Source organism: Bactrocera neohumeralis, chromosome 2 (genome assembly GCF_024586455.1).
Source record: "Bactrocera neohumeralis isolate Rockhampton chromosome 2, APGP_CSIRO_Bneo_wtdbg2-racon-allhic-juicebox.fasta_v2, whole genome shotgun sequence".
Classification (NCBI taxonomy): Eukaryota; Metazoa; Arthropoda; class Insecta; order Diptera; family Tephritidae; genus Bactrocera; species Bactrocera neohumeralis.
Genome location: NC_065919.1, coordinates 54,409,104 through 54,427,298, shown reverse-complemented (window position 1 = coordinate 54,427,298; position 18,195 = coordinate 54,409,104). Strand labels below are relative to the sequence as shown.

Genomic DNA, 18,195 nt, shown 5'->3' with positions numbered 1-18,195 from the left:
TATTTTATTTTCTTTTAATTTTAATTTTTTTTTCTTTTATTTTTTTTTTTAATTATTTTTTTTAAATTTTTTTTTTTAATTTTTTTTTAATTTTTTTTATTATAATTTTTTTTTTGTTTAATTTTCAAAAATATCAATTTTGACAACCTACCAAAAATCTTCAAAATTCAAACCACACAAAAACTATGATAAAACAAAAAAAATATGTAAACTAAGTTAAGTGCTAGTTATTAGTTATAAAAAATATAAAAAAAATCATAAATAATTATAAAAAATGTTTAAGCATTACTTTAATAAAAGCAGAGGGGAAGATTTTTTCACAGTTAACAAAATGTTATACTCAAAAACACTTTATTTTTATTTTAAATATGCTCTGGAAATCTACAAAGCATTTAACGCCGAGAAGGTTTTTGTAAGTTCGTCAAATTATGTTAAATAACAGTCTATATTTTCTATTCGTACAGTACCGAAATTTTTTTCTCTTGCTTTGTAACAGTTTTGACGCATTTATTTACTTTGAAGTGCTCGTTTTTTACAAAAAAATCAGACAATTTTTGCACCGTTTGTTATAATAGTATATTAGAGTTATCAAAAATAAAATTACAATTTACATTCAATTAAAATTTTTTTCGAACTTATATAAATGTGTATGTATTTGATGTTCACATGTTTTCAAAAGTACTTTTTTCGCACTAAAAATATGTGGGTTTATTGATTTAATTTCGTTGGCAGTAGTTTAAAGAAATTGTTGGAAATTTTTTGTGAAAAGCGGCGCTCGCAAGTAGAAGATAAATTGTTGTAAAGCTTACACACAAATACTAAGTAACTAAAAAATTAAATTTTTCATACAAAAAACCAAAAACTTTCTCAGCGTTTATGTTGTTTATGTTAAAAAACCCCTACATTTATTACCAAAACTATAACCAAGAATTAGTAAATTTTTAATATTTTCTAGAAATAGAAAACTTTAAAATAAATAAAAATATACAAAAAACTGTAAACTCTGCAAATTTAGTTGTTACTGCTAACTGTTATTTAAGGCATATTACTATGTGGCAATTTTTTCACTCTTTTATTCATTAGTCAACATTTAATCAAGCAAATTTTTAGTTTTTTCTTATTTTATTCGCACTTATTTTTTATCATTATTTCTGTTTTGGCAATATTCTACACATAAATGCATATAAAATTATGAGTTTAATGCTAAATAAATATTAATTGAATCGTAAATTGTAATAAAAAAACTCATTATTCTTTTTATTTCAAGTGGAACTTAGTAAAAGTAAGTATAAAAATGTTAATAAATAATTTATAAAAAAAAAAAAATTTTTCAAGTTATGTATCGCTAAGCAAACTTCACATGGTTGCTTAAGAGCTGCGTTAGTTCACTTGCCGGATTGGACCAGTGACATGTGGGATAGGCGACCACACAACTCGTACTCGCATGCGTTTTGCCAGCCTTTATCGCTTTTCGCAACTCGCCGTAAGGCGCGAACACATCCAACACCCACGAAAAGCTCGTCAAACCATCGACGATTTTTTGCATGCTGGTCGCCTGTCCGTGACGCACTTTTTGACTGGATTCCTGTAGCATCAGGCAAATGGTTTTTTGCACGCAAGCACCGATGTCGATTTTATTATCCAAGAATGTCTCTTCGATGCGTGCGAAGAGGCTTGGTAGTGTGGTCTCTGTGGAAGGAAGAGCGGTAGTTGTATAAAAATATATTTGAAAGTATTTGTACACAATTTTTTTAATATTTTAATTATCAATATTTAGGTGAGTATGGAAATTTGTATATGGGTTGTGGGCTCAAATCCTTTTACAAAAGAGCCGTGAAGAACCATTTAAGTATATAATCTACGCATCTAGCCATTCGTATATGGGAAATTACACCTTACGTCCTCTAAAGCTGAATACTGAAATCTGTGAGAATAGTTTACCACCTGCTAGGAAAAATTTAATTATTGTTGGCATATCCGCGAGTTTACGGTAGGGTTCTGAGAACCAACCCATCATTAAGCCATTTTATGATCAAATTGGTAATGAAAGCTATCACAATTGAAAGCGTAAAAAATACAGCTTATGCAAGAGCTGAAGCCGCTCGACTTTCCAAAGAGAAATCGCTCCGCTCTATGGAGTCTTGATAAGTTCCAAGAAGATCCCAAGTTTTCGAGCCAAATTTTGTTCAGCGATGAGTCCCATTTACGGTCTAATGGGCCGCATTTGAGACAAATAGCATCCTGAAGAGATTCAAGAGTTGCCATTTCAACCAGAAAAAACAACGGGTTGGTATGGTTAAAAATGATGCCGGTGAGAATGTAACCGTCAATGGCGACCGTTATCGCGCCATGATAACCGACTATTTGATGTCCGAAATTGAAGCTTGTGACCTCTGTGACATTTGGTTTCAACAAGACGGCGCCACTTCCCGCACATCGCGTCAATCAATGGATTTATAGCGAGAATACTTCGATGAGAATATATTTTCTCGTTGCGGTCGGTCGATTGGCCACCAAGATCGTGTGATATTTAACCGTTAGACATTTTTCTGTGGAAATATGTAAAATCGAAAGTCTGAGTGGACAATCCCGCTTCGATTCAGGCATTTTAGAAAACATCACGCGTGTCATTCGCCAGTTACCAGTCAAAATGTTCGAACGAGCAATCGAGAATTGCACACAATGGATGAACGATCTGAGACGTAGCCACGGTCAACATTTGAAAGAGATAATCTTAAAAAAATAAATGCTAAAGAATGTTCTTTCGAATAATAATAAACATTCTTTGTTAAATTTGAAGGTTTTGTGTTTTTTTCTCAAAACAGTAGGAATCTGGAAGTGGATCACCCTTCAGTACAACTCCTGGTTGTTCGTAATATAGTATAACTACAATGTATTCTAAGAGACAGTTATTTCTTGATAGCTTTGACAGCTATACGCTATAGTAGTCCAATATCGGTGGTTCCGACAAATGAGCAGTTTCTTGCGGAGAAAAGGACGTGTGCAAAATTTCAGATATCTCAAAAATGAGGTACTACTTAGCATATATGCACACAGACGGACGCACATGGTTAAATAGTCTCAGTTCAGTTTAAATGACGGTCGATTTATAGATATAATTTTTAGGGTCTCCGACGTTTCTTTCTGGGAGAGAGTCCGAATCAGAAGGTCTCAGTAGTAAAATAAAATATAATTACAGATTACGCTACAAGGAAGCCAGCCGAGAAGGCCACATGACGGTTCAGTGATCCCTTCTGCATACGAGCTACTCATAACCCCCAGAAAAGCAAAATCATCTTACCAATTCGCTCGCCAGTGTCGTTTTTATAGACTAAACGGAAGTGATCGAAAAGATTTTTGGCATCGTAAAAATGATTTTTTGAATCAGCGTAACGTTTCTCTCTTTTCACTGTTTCTTCATCAGTAAACAATTTCTTGTCAGTCTTTTTGATGCCATTTTCCAAATATGTCGTCTCTTCATCCTCAGCCGAACGTCCTTTGAGAAAACGAAGTGAACGCAGAAGATGCGCCACAATCAGGCTGCCACCGGCCATTAGACCACTGGTGATCAAAGCTGCTGTATTGATGTTCACCATAGCCTGCAAATAATACAAAAATCTGCATATATTGGCAGCATAATATTTCACGTGATTAATATTACCGGAGAGTTGCCGTACTTGTCTACATAACGCTTAATTGGCACTTTAAGAAAAGGTAACTCGAAATCCAGTCCCATCGCCACATCATCACCGAGCGGACGAAATGAGAAAAATCTTTTTGGTCCACTGTCTTCGGTCGGTAAGAGAATATTGGCAGCGCCCGTTGCGTAAGCAGCCAATGGCAAAAGCGCCACTATTAAAGCATTTAGCTGCATATTCACCAGAGATATTTGAAAATATTTTGAGTTAAACCGTAATTTAACACGTGTGTGCCTCGATTGTTGGTCTAAGCGCTTCTACAACAAATTTCGGGAAGAATTTGGTTATATATGAGGCCGAAGTAAGGAAATGCTTCACATTTCAACACATATGTGACATGCTCTGCTGCTCGTCTGAAGCACACATTAATTGGACTGTACAATTTTGGTTATCTGCGTTTGCACTACTTTATTCGGGTAATCACATGTAATGGGTCCATATTAAGTGCAGTTATTTGCACATGTGTGGTGTGCTCTTTAAAGAGGTGAGCTAATTCCTATTTGTTATGTATTTAGCGCCTAGCTTTTTGCTGAGTTTTTGTAAATCATCTAAGTGTGTGACGATTTCGTGAAGTGATTTAACTCTTGATCTAGATATGAATGCATTAAGACATGACTATGTACAAATGAAAGTAATTTGCATGTCATAAGACTTGTGCAAAGTTTGTTGACATCAAGGTCAGCTTTAAATAGAAAAGAGGAAGGAATAATGCGCTTACAAACAAACAATTAAATAAGTATGCACCATAATATGTATAATGAGTTTCGAAAAATACTTTGTAGATATTAAAAATTATTTACTAAATGCTAAACCTTTGCGCCTGGCGAAGGTCCATTATGGAAATAATTTAAAAATAATGAAAAATATCTTGGGAATAGTTGAATCGCGGCTGGAGATGATCTATAGTGTACCGGTATGAAATGTTGGTTGATTTGTGAAAACATAAGACTAATTTTGAATGAAAAGTAAAACAAAAATTTATCAAAGTATTATATATTGCTTTTTACACATTTAAAACACCTTTCTGACAGTTGTGGATAACATGCCAATAGATATGTTTGTCTTTTGAAGCAAACCATTCAGACACCCAATTTTCGATTTCGGTGTAGAAATCGAAGTGCTGCTGCTCAGCCAATAAAGTGTTCCATCGACGAAAAGAAATGGTAATCGGAAAGTACTAAGTCTGGTGAATATGGCGGGTGGGGTAAGAGTTCTCAGCTAAGTACTTTGATTGTATCCCGAGTTCATTTACCGTTGTGTGTAGATGCATTGTAGTGTAACAAAATTACTTTATCTTGTCTGCTCACCCATACAATTTATTCTTCAAAATCGATGTAATTCCCAAATAAGTAATCCCCCTAAACCCTAATAAACTGTGCCAACGTTTTTTTTCCAATCCTCGAAAGAGTTGTTGAAGTCAATTTGCGGAATAGCCTTCAATGCGCGTAGCGATTCGCGTTTAATCTCTTTAATTGACTTAAAACGGTATTCCCGGAGCGGTCGTTTGAGTTTGCTGAATAGCCAGAAGTCACACGGAGAGAAATCTGGCGAATACGGTGGTTGAAACACGATAAACTCAGGAGGAGTCAATGCATTATGGGATGGTGGATGCAAAAACTAAGAGTTGTCGGCCCATAATTCCAGTCACTTTTTACAAATAGCCTTGCGCAAACGACGCATAACACTCAAATAGTATTTCTTGTTGACAGTTTGGCCAGTCGAAAGGAATTCGAAGTGCACCACACCTTGATAATCGAAGAAAACTGTCAACATAACCATGATTTTTGTTCTGTTTTGACCTGTTTTTTGGCTCACCTTGCCACGATTGTCGGACGATTGATCGTCTGTTTCCGAGTCTTAAACATAGATTCAAGACCCATCGCCAGTAATAATACGTTTCCTGACATCCTGGTAGTCGGAAAGCATTGTTTCGCAGACGTTCACACAACGCTGTTTTTCGAAAAAATTGAGTGCTTTTGAAACCAATCGTGCTTTCACTTTTCTTAGGCTAAAATGATCTTTCAAACTGATTTTCAGTGATCCTTACGATAATCCAACGATGCCAGTAAGATTTCTGACTGCAAATCGTCGATTCTTAAGTACCTTTTCTGTTATTTTATTGACGTGTTCATCATCAGTTGAATGAACGTTCTGGATGTGGTTCTTCGTCAGCTCGTTCTCGTTATCACGGAAGGTTGTCTCCAACATTTTGATCGTTTCGGTATCGGAAACTTGGTGCCGAATGATGTCACTGACGGTCATACTAACCTAGAAAAAAGAAGTATTTCGAGGAATAGGTTATCGCGCGAAATATAAAAAAGTCTTACTAGTTTTTGCCCACATAAGTATTAACAAACAGAAATACTTCGAAACCAGTATTCTTATGGCAAACTGTGTTTTGGGAGTCAAGGTGATAACCTGCGGAGGAATGGTTTCGACGATTCAGAGCGGGTGAAAATGACACCATGGATAAGCCAGCAGAAGATCTGTGACGCCGAATACCGATCAAATCATGGAAAACAACGAGTCAGACTGGCATGTGGTATCTCGTGACATCGCTCAGAAGATGGGAGTTAGTCACCAAACCATTTTAAATCATCTGCAGAAGGCTGGATACACAAAAAAACTTGATGTTCGGGTGCCGCATCATTTGACGCAAAAAAACCTTCTGGACCGTTAAAAGGGAAACATCCACTAGGAGCTGCTCCCATATGTCCAGACGCTTAATTCTACAATCTACCGCGAACAACAGAACCGCTTGAAGCATGCCCGAATTGTTCCACTAGGACAACGCCAGGCCACACACTTCGTTGATGACTCGTCAGAAGCTACGGGAGCTCGGATGGGAGGCTTTCTCGCATCCAAAATATAGCCCAGATATAGCGCCAAGTGATTACCACCTGTTCCTGTCCATGACAAACGCCCTTGTTGGTGTAAAGTTTAACTCGAAAGAGGCTTGTGAAAAGTGGCCGTACGAGTTTTTCGCAAATAAGGAGAGGGGCTTGCCGTCTAGATGGAAACAGATTATCGAACGAAACGGTGCATATTTTAACTAAAACCGATCACTGCAACACTTTTTATAAAGCATTCAATAAAGAGCAAAATAACGGAAGGGAGATATTTGACAACCTTATATGTCAATATACTGAAAAATAAACTAACGAAGTCTTAACGACGCTTTCTGGAAAAACACATGAGCAATTCACAACCTGTCGTAAAGCATCGTAAAATCGTAAAATTATAAAAAAAAAAACAAGTGTAAAAATTTATAATTTTACGATTTTACGATGCTTTATGACAGGTTGTGAATTGAACAACAGTTAATTTATGAAATAATTCAGTTAAAAAATAAATAAACATATATTTTTGGCACTTAAACTCGTAGAAGAACATGTATAAAAATCTTATACTATTTCAAGATTATAAAAAAACTACATCAATTTTTCAGCATTACTTGGACAATCATAGCGCAACAAACAGAACTTGATTGTGTGGTCATTGAAACCACTACAGCTGTTTACCAAAATATCTAACCAGAAACTTTTTTGCTATTTCCCAAGCTTTATTTTGCAATTTCGGCCATTCACAGTCGCGATACATGAGCTCACAGCTAGTGTCAGCGTGCGCACGACCCGTGTCTATAGCATTTTGCAAAGCGGTGCCATTCAAATAGTTCTGCAGCAGATCCAAACTGAGCGCCAAAAAAACAAAAAGAAGATTAGTCAAATAGATAAACTTGCTTGGTATGCAGCATGCCATTTAACAAACCTGATGAGCCCATCGACTATGCGCTCAGTGGGTGAACCCAATCCTGCGCGTACGCCTGTAGTGGCTTGTTGCACATAACTGCAGATCGCGCGCTGAGCGCAAACGCTCACATTCATATGGTTTACATATAGATTATGCTCCAAAGCATTTAGCATATCATGTCCCTTGATAACTGAAAATTGAGAAATATATACATATATTTCAAATAATATGCCTTATATAATTGAGAGTACTTACTAGATTTCGTCACTGTATCACTCTGATCGGCCGCCGGTGCATAACTGGCGAAATTCAAGTCATCCATGAAGTCGGCAGCACGCGTGGCTTTTTTATAACCATACCCAACCAGCGTAGGCGTGGTCACGGCTTTTAAAACCACCGCAATAATAGCACCCACAATTGCGAAGCCACTGCTAAGCAGCAATGTATCCGAATTCAAATCGGCCAATTTACGAAAAGCCGCCTGTGTGATTTGCACACTGCGCGCGATCGGTACACGCAGGAACGGTATGATAAACTCCAGATTGATGGCAAGATCCTTGCCGTCCGCCTCAAAGTGTATACCACGCGGCTTGCGCTCTTCTGGTACAGTTTTGCCGAACGCCTTAGCACTTTCCTCACTGCTAAGCGATTTTCTTTCCACCTCCACTGTTGGTCTGCTGGTCGTTGCGCTCCAAGTGTAGCTGCTCAGCGCACGCGGTTCAAAGTCGTGAAACCGAAAGTAATGCACCACTCCACTGTCTTCACTGGATGCTTGGCGTTCAGGCATAATCGTTGTATTTGCATAATTGTTGTTGCGCTTAATTCTTAAATAATCAAAACTATTCTCGTGCAGCATTTCATGCAAAGTTTGTATGAACGTTGGCTGCAAAAGCAACAGCAATAATAGCAAAACACTGTTGGTGCGTTGGTGGTCCCTCCACCAAAGCCTCGTGTCGAAATTCGCACACATTCTCTCCGCGATGTTGTCTCGCAAACGTTTGGCAGCGATCTGAAGGCGGTCGCATGCAACACCGCGTTGTTTATATGAACCAAAAGCATAAATAAACTGTGACGATTAAATGTTGGCAATTGAAAAAGTAATAATAAAGTCGAAATTGTGTTAGAAAAGGGTGGCAAACGGTGACGATGTCTACATTTGCGGGCTTTTCATGCTTCACGCGCACCATCAAGCTAAGCTTGGGCCGACACAGTGTCGGCGGCGGTTGCAGGTGGTTTGGGTAAATTCGTGAAAATATTTATGTCTGAAAAACACAAAGTTTTTTTTACTAAAAAATGTTTTTTTTTTAAATAATGCCAAGCATTTGTCGAAATCGTAATGTACCGTGAGTAAGTAGTTAACATATTTTCAGTTTTGATGGTTTATCTTTGGGTGTAGATAGGTCAGGCTCTCTACCTCAAAAAACAATAAAAATCTGTTATAGGAAAGGGTGTTAAAGAGTCAAATTGGCTGGGAAGACAGCTAACGATTGCTTTTGTTTTATTTTCTTCGCTTGACAAGGGATGTTTTTGCCTCCTTTGCAGGTAGTTCTCTTGTAACAAAGTCTAGGCAGATCCACTGAGTTGATACATAAGATATGTTACGAGCATTTCCGTCATCTCCTCGACAAAATTTGATGGTCGAAATTCGAAACTACGGCCTGACCCCCTGAACATCTGATACGTCTACAATATTTTTATACAAAATTATTATGTTTTATTATGTGTGTATGTACATGTAGCTCAGTAGTAATATTCAAGGTTTTGCCCATCTGAAGCTATACCATTTTGCCATCTTTCTGGCAATTTGTGTATTCCAACGCAAAAAAACTGCGCCGGCGGTGGCCAAGAATGTATCGAGCAAAATTTTTGTTGCCCAGTTCTAGTGTGAACCGCATTCCAGTGGATGCGTTCTGCTTCGACCGTAACAAATGTTAGTCAAAAGAAGTACGGTTTGGGCTATAAGGCAGATGAAGCTAAACTTCGGATCCGCTGTTTTAGTTTTTAACCGGTCTTGAAACATGAGGGCAAGCGTAGTAATGATGGATGCCTCGTGTTTAGTTGATATTCCAGGAGTTTTTCGACAATCACTCACTTAACTTTGATGAAGTTTCGTCTGGTTACCAAAGTTCATAATATAGTACAACCTTCTGATCCTACCAAATACGGAGCATAACTTGAGAGTCATGGATATTCGGCTTTGTCGTTGTTTTGGCTGGTTGGCCAGGTTTCACAAATGATTTCTTGCATTAATGGTTGTCGGAATGGATCGATTTTTCAATACCAGTGAGAATATGATGCAAAGATTGACTTATTTTTGTAGCGTTCCAGCCGCAAATCTGACATGTGAAATCGTCTTCTAAGGTCTTTTGATTTCAATTCGTATAACGTCCAATCTGTTTTTAAACGTTATGAAATGACTACTTGAGCGACTCTCGAATCATCTAGTTGACAACAATCTTCATCTAGTAATGCTACCTATTCCTCATCTTCGAATTTTTTTAGCCGCCAAGGACGTTTTTCGTCTTTCAAACCACCAATATCAACACTTTTACATCGGAGAAGCCACTTTTGGCATCTTCGTTCAGCTAAACCATGTTCATCATACACTTCCACCAAAACACGATGACCTTCTCCTAGTGTTTTCCACAGATTAAAGTAATAAAAACAACTTTCCGCAAAAACAATTTTCTGGCACAAAGTTCGATTTATTTGAATGAAAAATGATTATGTTGTTTACGCTTCAAATAAATGATACACTCTTATAGTTAGGGACCCAATGACACCTCTTTTTCTCCAATACAAACTTGGTGTGTGAAGAATTTACTATTATATTATAAAGTCGTATGATTTTGAAACCGCTCTCGTAGATCCCAAACAAAGAATATGTACATACATATATAATAAGTAGCATTACTTTGTTAGTATTTTCAAATGATCTATCTTTTCTCTTGAATAACTTCGCGAAAGGTTCCGCTCTGCAGATCTCACACGTAAAACATAAAATGATTAAGTGTTTGTTTATTAGAGAAGTGTGCAAACGTTTATGCCTTTTTGGCAAATTGGATGACAAACTCACCTGTAATATTTGCGAAAACTAAAATTAATTGGAAGATATTTTTGCACAACTATTTTGAGTACGAGTTTCCACTTGTGCGGATATTGTACCAGCGCAGAACGTGTATTCAGTTCAGAGGTTCACTGTTCGCCGTGGAAAATTTAGCGAATTTTGCATTTTTAAACACTATTATACTCAGAGTCTTCAAATTACGGACCAAAAAATCTAAAATACATTTCTTCCAATAGTTATCGCCTGCCGATGGGCAACTTGAAACCTGCCGATCGTGCTTTGAGGGGCTACTTAAGAGGCCTATCTAAAATACATGAGCCGTCCGAAGTCTGAAAATTTTTAAACACACCACAAATGTCAGAAAAGTTCCGGTAGTCATAGGAATAATCGCCAATTATATTTTATATATGTGATTATATGCCAAAAGTACCCTGGTTTATAGAAAGTAATTAATAGTAGTGTCGAAATCATGCTCTCTTTGTAGAATGCCAATATAAAGGGCGATTCATTTCGACGTTTCCTACTTTTTAAGAAGAAAATAAAGTTTCTGTGTCTAAAAAACACAGACACTTCAAATTTAATGGAGAATGTTTATTATCATTCGAAGGAACATTCTTGGACATTTCTTTTTTGAAGATAATCTATTTGAAATGTTGGTCGCGGCCACGTCTCAGATGAGCCATCCGTTGAGTCCAATTTTCGATGACTCGTTAGAGCATTTCGACTGGTAACTGGCGAATGACCCGTGAAGTTTTGCTCCAAGGCCAGAAATGAATCGGGATTTTCCGCATAGACTTTAAACGTTACATATCCCCACAGGAAAAATAATAACGTTGTGATTTTGCCACGATCTTGGTGGCCAATCGATCGGCCAAAAACGTGAAATCATCTGCTCACCGAACTGTTCTCTTAATAAATCCTTTGATTGATGGGATGAGTGGAAAGTGGCGCCGTCTTGTTGGAACCAAATATCGCCGAGATCACGAGCTTTAATTTCAGATATCAAATAGTCGGTTATAATGACGCGATGACGGTCGCTATTGACGGTTACGTTTTCACCAGCATCATATTTGAAGAAATATCCACCGATGATTTCACCGGGCCGCACCAAAACGTTTGTTTTCCTAAGTGAAATGCCAGTTTCTGAATCTCTTCAGGTTGCTCTTCGTCCCAAATGCGACAATTTTGCTTTTTTACATAACCATTGATCCAGAAATGAGAGGCTCATCGCTGAACAAAATTTAGCTCGAAAATGTTGGATCTTTTTGGGAATTTTCAAGAGCACATAGAGCGAAGCGAGTTAAGGTTAAAACAACTTGACTCTCACTTTTCAGATGATATATGTAGTTGAAGTACAAAAAATACTTGGGCTCAAATTGTACATGGGAGATTTTAGGCGCGATATTCTGTCGTAATACCTAGCATAACTTAATTTGTTTTTACCTAGAAAAATTATTTTATTTCATTTTGTTTCGTAAAACTCTTCACACAAAAATAATGAATATATCCCAAGGTGAACCTTATCTGTTTCTGTATGTACTAAAGCTCTTGTTATTCGACTAATCGACTAACTGGTTTAACCGGTTAGGGCATTATCCGGATAGTCATAGGTCGTCGACTATTCCACGCAGTAGACGACTATTTGAATAGTCAGTCGCAATGTTCAGACGCAATCTTAAAACTCTTCGAATGGTATTAATCGGTTAATATTCATACAAACTGTTACTAACCGGATTTTCATATAATCGGCTTTCAGGTTATTCGAATAAGTTTAGAGCCCTAGTGTGTACCGAGTTCTGTTTTCTCCAGACTGGATAAGAAAGCAAAGCAAATGGGATTGGCAGTGAATGAGGGCAAAACGAAATATCTCCTGTCGTCAAACAAGCAGTCGTCGAACTCGCGACCTGGCTCCCAAAATACAGATGCGGATGAAACCATATACCACCTTACTTCCACATTAAGATTGAATCGGAGATTATTTAGTTCAACACTTGTAAATGTTCATTGCCCTCACGAACAAACGTGATTATCTTGAACAAAAAATCTGTTAAATAATGGATTACGTATGTGTGTCTGTTGATAACTGTTGCGAATTTTTTAAACATTTTATTTACCGGAGCGTCAGCGAAATTGATTAATAGTGCGAAAATTTGCATAAATATATATGTATGCATATATGTATGTATGTAGAATGTATGTAAATTAATAGAAACATACAGACACGTCTTTAATATACTTTATTTTCAAGTGATTGTTCAGAGTTGAAAATTCCCCTGAAAATTAAAGGTTTCGACAAAGTCACCGCCTTATACAAATTTTTAAAAGCTTCCAAGATCTCGAAACTCTTACAACAAAGTCTGAAAGCTAGCTTAACAACAACGTTAAATCTACAAAAAAAACTCTCAACCATGCTTGTAAGCCTTCATAATAGAGAACTACCACAGAAACCAGAGCTCTCACTGAAAAAATCAAAAGTCTCAATTAATTTTTTTTCACTTTTCTAATTTTATAAATAACAACAATCAACATATTCGTTCTGGACACGGATAACAACAATCGCCACACGGATAGCACGGTGAGTAGCAAGACGGATAGCAGGGTGAGTAACATGGATAATAACAGGGATCCGGTTTTCTACGACGATCAATCATACAGAGCAAAGGTGGAGGCACTTCTGTTAAACGCTCACGCCGCAGTCGCCTATACATAGAAGTGAGTGAGAAAACAAAAATATTTATGAAAATCCGTTGTATGTTGATTTACGTTCCGTGTCCAGTTCTCGAATAGTGGAAGCCCAATCACCTTCCTTTCAAGACAAAAGCATTTCCATTTGCCTAGGCGTAAATATGTTTATTAAAACATTAAACTTATTAAATGGTTAACTAATAATTTCGTACAAAAATTTGGAATAAGCAAAACAATTTGGCTAATGATATTGCGCCAACACTTTAAATTTATCATGTCCAATAAGTCCGGGAATGTTTGAAATAACTCAATACTTGATAAAGTGTATCTGCTTCAATTACTATTCGAAAACTGTTCGGAGCTTTTAAATTATTGCGCTTTTTTTGATTTTTATTTTGATTAGAGGTAATATGAACACAGCGCTACGAATGCTTTGCTTTTATGGCACTTACGCTTGATATGCAGATCCTCCAGGACCACCTCCACCACCGCCAGCACCACCTTTGCCTTGTTTCAAATATTTCATCATATCAACGCCACCACCGGGTATTGGTTTGCCATCTGGACCGATTGCACCAGGACCGCCAGGTCCGCCACCGGGTCCACCACCTGGACCACCGCCTCCCCAACCACCTCGGCCACCACCGCGTCCACCTCTACCACCTGGACCCCAACCACCAGGACCACCACCTCTACCGCCGCCCGGTCCAAAGCCGCCTCTACCACCACCAGGACCCCAGCCACCACGACCACCACCTGGTCCCCAACCACCACCACCACCTCTGCCACCGCCAGGACCCCAACCACCTCTACCTCCACGCCAGCCACCGCCGCCACCGGGGCCACCGCCCCAACCTCCGCCAGGACCACCACCCCAACCGCCTCCAGGTCCACCACCATAACCACCCCAACCACCTCCACTGAAATCGTAATGTGCACCAGTTGCACAGTTGTATGCCTTCATGAATCTGTTAGGTGGCATTGGATACTTAGGCTGTATGTTCCAGTCGTTCTCCACATACTGTGTACCATGGTTGACTAGGTTAGGCTTTTTGAGACGCTCCGGTTTAATAACGCCAGCTGGTGGTGTTACACCAAAATCAAACTCCACATCCGAGTCGGTGGTGTCGGATAGCACCAGCGTGCTATTACAACAGGGTATTTCACGCTTGCGACATTCCTTGCTGACCTGATACTCCAATCGCTTCTTATCCAAGAAACTTCGACAGAAACACTCAATCACTGGTTTGTGGCAAGTACACTTGGCAAATCCCATTTGTTTGAGGCAGCGTTTCAATTTACTCATTTCGACCATTAAGGGATTTTTGGTTATCTTAAATTGTATGGGTTTCATGTTGAGGTAGGGATCGGCGCATTCCTTTAAAGCTTCGGCGTCTTTCAGTGGACGCAGTGTTATAAAGTACTCATCATTCTTTTTACAAATATGTAATGTGGGTCTTTGTACCATCTCCTCCTCGCACTCTTTACCATCACCTTTGCCTTGATCGCGATACGCGTATTGGGAGACGCGTATCGTATCGGCGGGATAGTCTTTTAGGAAGAATCTCATGATCTCTTTAATTGGTTTGCGTATGGCGCCCGGTTTCCAACCTCGTCTTTTGCCACTCGTATCCAAATTCCACAACCAACCCATGTTACGTGGCACATTCTTTTTGCCGATGTTAAAGCCGTTGACGCACTTCAAGTGACGAGCGTCCTTGATTGGGAAAGAGCGATCGCCGCCATACGTGTAGCTGGTGAAAGAAGTTATAATTATATTACATTTAGATATATGTATGTATTTTAGTTTACAGTAAAGTCCGTTTAAATTCCTCACAAAAAATCCGACCTTTTTGAGATACTTTGGCGGTTTGGGTACTTAAAAGAGCCCGCAGAGTGGATTCTTAAAGCTGAACCGAACGTTCGGCTCAGCTCTGAGCATCCACTCTGCGGCCACCCTTAGCCTTTCGACGCGAGTACTAAGTCCGTAAATGGTGATTACTTAAGCGAACTTATTGTAGTTCAAAATACAGCATTAAAGTATTGCCAATTGTACTCACGCTTTTTTATCCCTCTTGGTTTGCTCGGGTTCATTCGGCTTAGTTCTCATTCGAGTTTTTTTCTTTCGTCTGGATGGTTGCTCCTCCTCCTGTGGACTTCTCTTCTGTTTCTCTGATTTATCAGCACTATCTTGTGGTGGTCGTTTCTTTTGGACACCACCTGAGCCCTGCAACTCTTTTTCGCAACGTTCATCTTGTTTGAAGGGTTTATACTGTGCCTTCTTTATATCATATAAATCTCTTAGCTCCGAGAATACGCGTGCCAGATAAGGACGACAGTCTTTACTGCTGGTCTTGCATACATTGAACATTTCATCCGATTCACACTTGCCACAATCCGGTTCTGGTTCTTCTGGCGGTCGCGGTGGCTGGAAGATATCTTCACACAGCTTACGTATGCGGCAATGGGCGCAAGTCTTGCCATTTTTACAAGTGCAGCGACATTCTTTCTTCTCCGCGGTTGATGGCATTTCGCCAGCATCATGACGACAGCAGTCGCTTAACTTCTGATCAGTGCCACTCGATTGTTTGTCCAAGTACTCTTGTAGTATTTGATCGGCGGTCATTTTCTCATTGTATGGCTTCTCTTCCACATATGGTACGGGCTTGTAGCCACATTTAGGACAGCAGGCAAGTTTCGGTAGCCAAGAGATATTCTCTTTGCACACTGGACAAAGCCTGGAAAATTATGAAGTCTCCTAGCAGTTCCAATATTAATCGAAATACTTATGTTTTACCTCGGTGTGTGCATCACCGTCTGGTTAGTATTCGGCGCTGCTTGTGGACAAATATTAATGAGTTTTTCGCCCGCAAATGCGCCATTCTCCGAGTGTTGATTGGCGAAGCAAGAGCATGGAAATCTGCAATCTGTACAACAAGAAAATATCACTAAAACCCACAACTAACCATTATTCGTTTACCTGAACTATCCCTAGTACTACTCGAGGAATATTTATTGTCGTGCGGGCATTCACGTATGTGGGTGCTTGCCCGGCACGAGCGCTTATCGTTCGCCGCCGCTATGGATTCGATCAGTTTCTGATATGTGTTGGACATTTTCTATAAAGGTACATAAGCCCCCAATATTACTTTACACAACCTAAAGTCGGTATTTCAAAGGCACAAACCTTCAACTCGCAGCACTCCGTATTACCGCAGGTATTTAGCACATCGGGCGTCGGCACCAGTCGTCCGTTGATCGCACGATAGCGTGACAAGTCGAGCGCTGTCGTGTAACGATCGCCATCACAGGTGTGATTTGTATCGGGCAGGAGACCAGTACATTCGTCTTCTTTGGCAGTATCGCCAACTACAAAGAGAATATCATGCGGGTTGATTACCTTGTCCAAGTGGTGACGAATATCATCGCGATCGGCCATGAAGTCATCACTAGGGGGCAAATATAAAACAATTGTATATAATGGATGAAAGAATCGTTCGCCGTGATTTACCAATTTTCTTGACATTTACATTGCAAGCGCACGATCACCTCAACAGTACCCACTTTGTCTTCGTCGAACATGAGCTCACACTCATCGACATGCGTGATTTCGCTAGCTGCGTCGGATACTTTATTAAGCACCGAAGGCGGCCAAATCATCGCACCGGAGCCTATGGACATAAAATATAACTTATGAATAATAAAACTCCAGTGGAGTCTCCTCTTCGCATTCACTTGCCTACAATGACGTTATCATATTTGACGGTTAGCTTGAGTGGACGCGCCTCCATGTCGGCGCGCAGCTCATCTGGCGTCGACTCGAATTCATAACTGCGTCCGGAGCGAAACTCGGCCACATTGATACGGCTGGCGGTGATGCTCAGCGAAACGTTGTTGTAGTTGACGTCGACAGCGAAGAGATTAGGATCGTCATACCTTTGCATAGGCGTGTCAATACGCACTACGATTATATCGAATATGTAACCTGTGACCATTTTGATGTGTGGCGCCCGTTCTTTGAGTTGCCGAGAGTTCTTGCCTCACACTGCAATTTCGGTCATTTAATACAGGTATTTACTGTAGCTGAAAGCTTAAGGGTTGCTAAAACGCTGTCTGCACTGTTCTTTTTGTTATTTAATTTTTTTTTATTTAGAATTTTCTTTATAACCTCTATCGATTTTGCAATATTTTAAGACGCTGGCTGTTAATTTTTTTGTTTTCGTAAATGCTGCAACGAATATGGTTTTCGAAAGTAATACCCGATAACTTTCGACAAATTTTCCTAAAAACGTATACAATATATTTAATAAATCGAAAAATCCCTATTTAAAATATAATTTTTCACACAACTTAATTGTAATTTTTTCAATTATTTTAAGAGAAATGAAAACAAATCCAATGTTATGAAAACCTATGCCATAAATCGAAATCCAAAGTGATTTTATAGAGATGAGTGTCGAGTTCAGTCGACAGAAGACACGAATATAGCCGTTCTCAACCGATTCTGACTTGCGTAACCTTAAACTGTCACTGTATGGCTCGTTCACCAAACTCCTTGCTAGGTAACTGCAAGGTTGATTTCTGGGAAACCATCTCTGCAGAAACTGCTTAGAGCGGAACCGTCTCTTAGGAACCTCAAGAGAAAAATCCTATTATATGATGACGTACTGGGCAATACCGATCAAATTTCTAACTTGACTAACTTCATGGCAGTGCAGATCGTCATTCACAGTGGATCTATTAACGCCTTCCTTGACGCCATTCCAGTGAATGGCGTCCTTAGAGTTCAAACACCACCTATTGTGGAACAAAATTTCTAGTTGTTGCGTGAAATCAGAAGTGTCCCATGCAAAGATGCCGCATGATATTGGGGCGTTCACAAAGTACTTAACTTTCGTTTTTTAGCGCAATTTAGACACGATTATGTAAATCATTTTATGAAACCATATACTTTATTTTCCATTTTGATCCAATACCTTTCGTCATCATACGGCC

At 39.1% G+C, this 18,195-nt stretch overlaps 2 protein-coding genes across 2 annotated transcripts; both read right to left on the bottom strand.

Moving 5' to 3' along the window:
- Window positions 1-1,345: 1,345 nt before the first annotated feature.
- Window positions 1,346-8,421, bottom strand: LOC126761468 (uncharacterized). The gene is made up of 7 exons (XM_050477685.1): window positions 7,704-8,421; window positions 7,467-7,638; window positions 7,210-7,389; window positions 4,610-4,646; window positions 3,662-3,955; window positions 3,302-3,599; window positions 1,346-1,689 (listed from the first exon to the last, which is right to left on the bottom strand). Exons 1-7 carry the CDS (start codon window positions 8,416-8,418, stop codon window positions 1,346-1,348), a joined length of 2,040 nt encoding a protein of 679 aa, XP_050333642.1. The 5' UTR covers window positions 8,419-8,421.
- A 4,600-nt stretch (window positions 8,422-13,021) lies between these two features.
- On the bottom strand, window positions 13,022-17,587 carry LOC126767510 (uncharacterized). The gene is made up of 8 exons (XM_050484993.1): window positions 16,940-17,587; window positions 16,712-16,871; window positions 16,388-16,649; window positions 16,181-16,319; window positions 15,998-16,127; window positions 15,261-15,938; window positions 13,653-14,954; window positions 13,022-13,215 (listed from the first exon to the last, which is right to left on the bottom strand). Exons 1-8 carry the CDS (start codon window positions 17,193-17,195, stop codon window positions 13,038-13,040), a joined length of 3,105 nt encoding a protein of 1,034 aa, XP_050340950.1. The 5' UTR covers window positions 17,196-17,587; the 3' UTR covers window positions 13,022-13,037.
- Window positions 17,588-18,195: the final 608 nt, after the last annotated feature.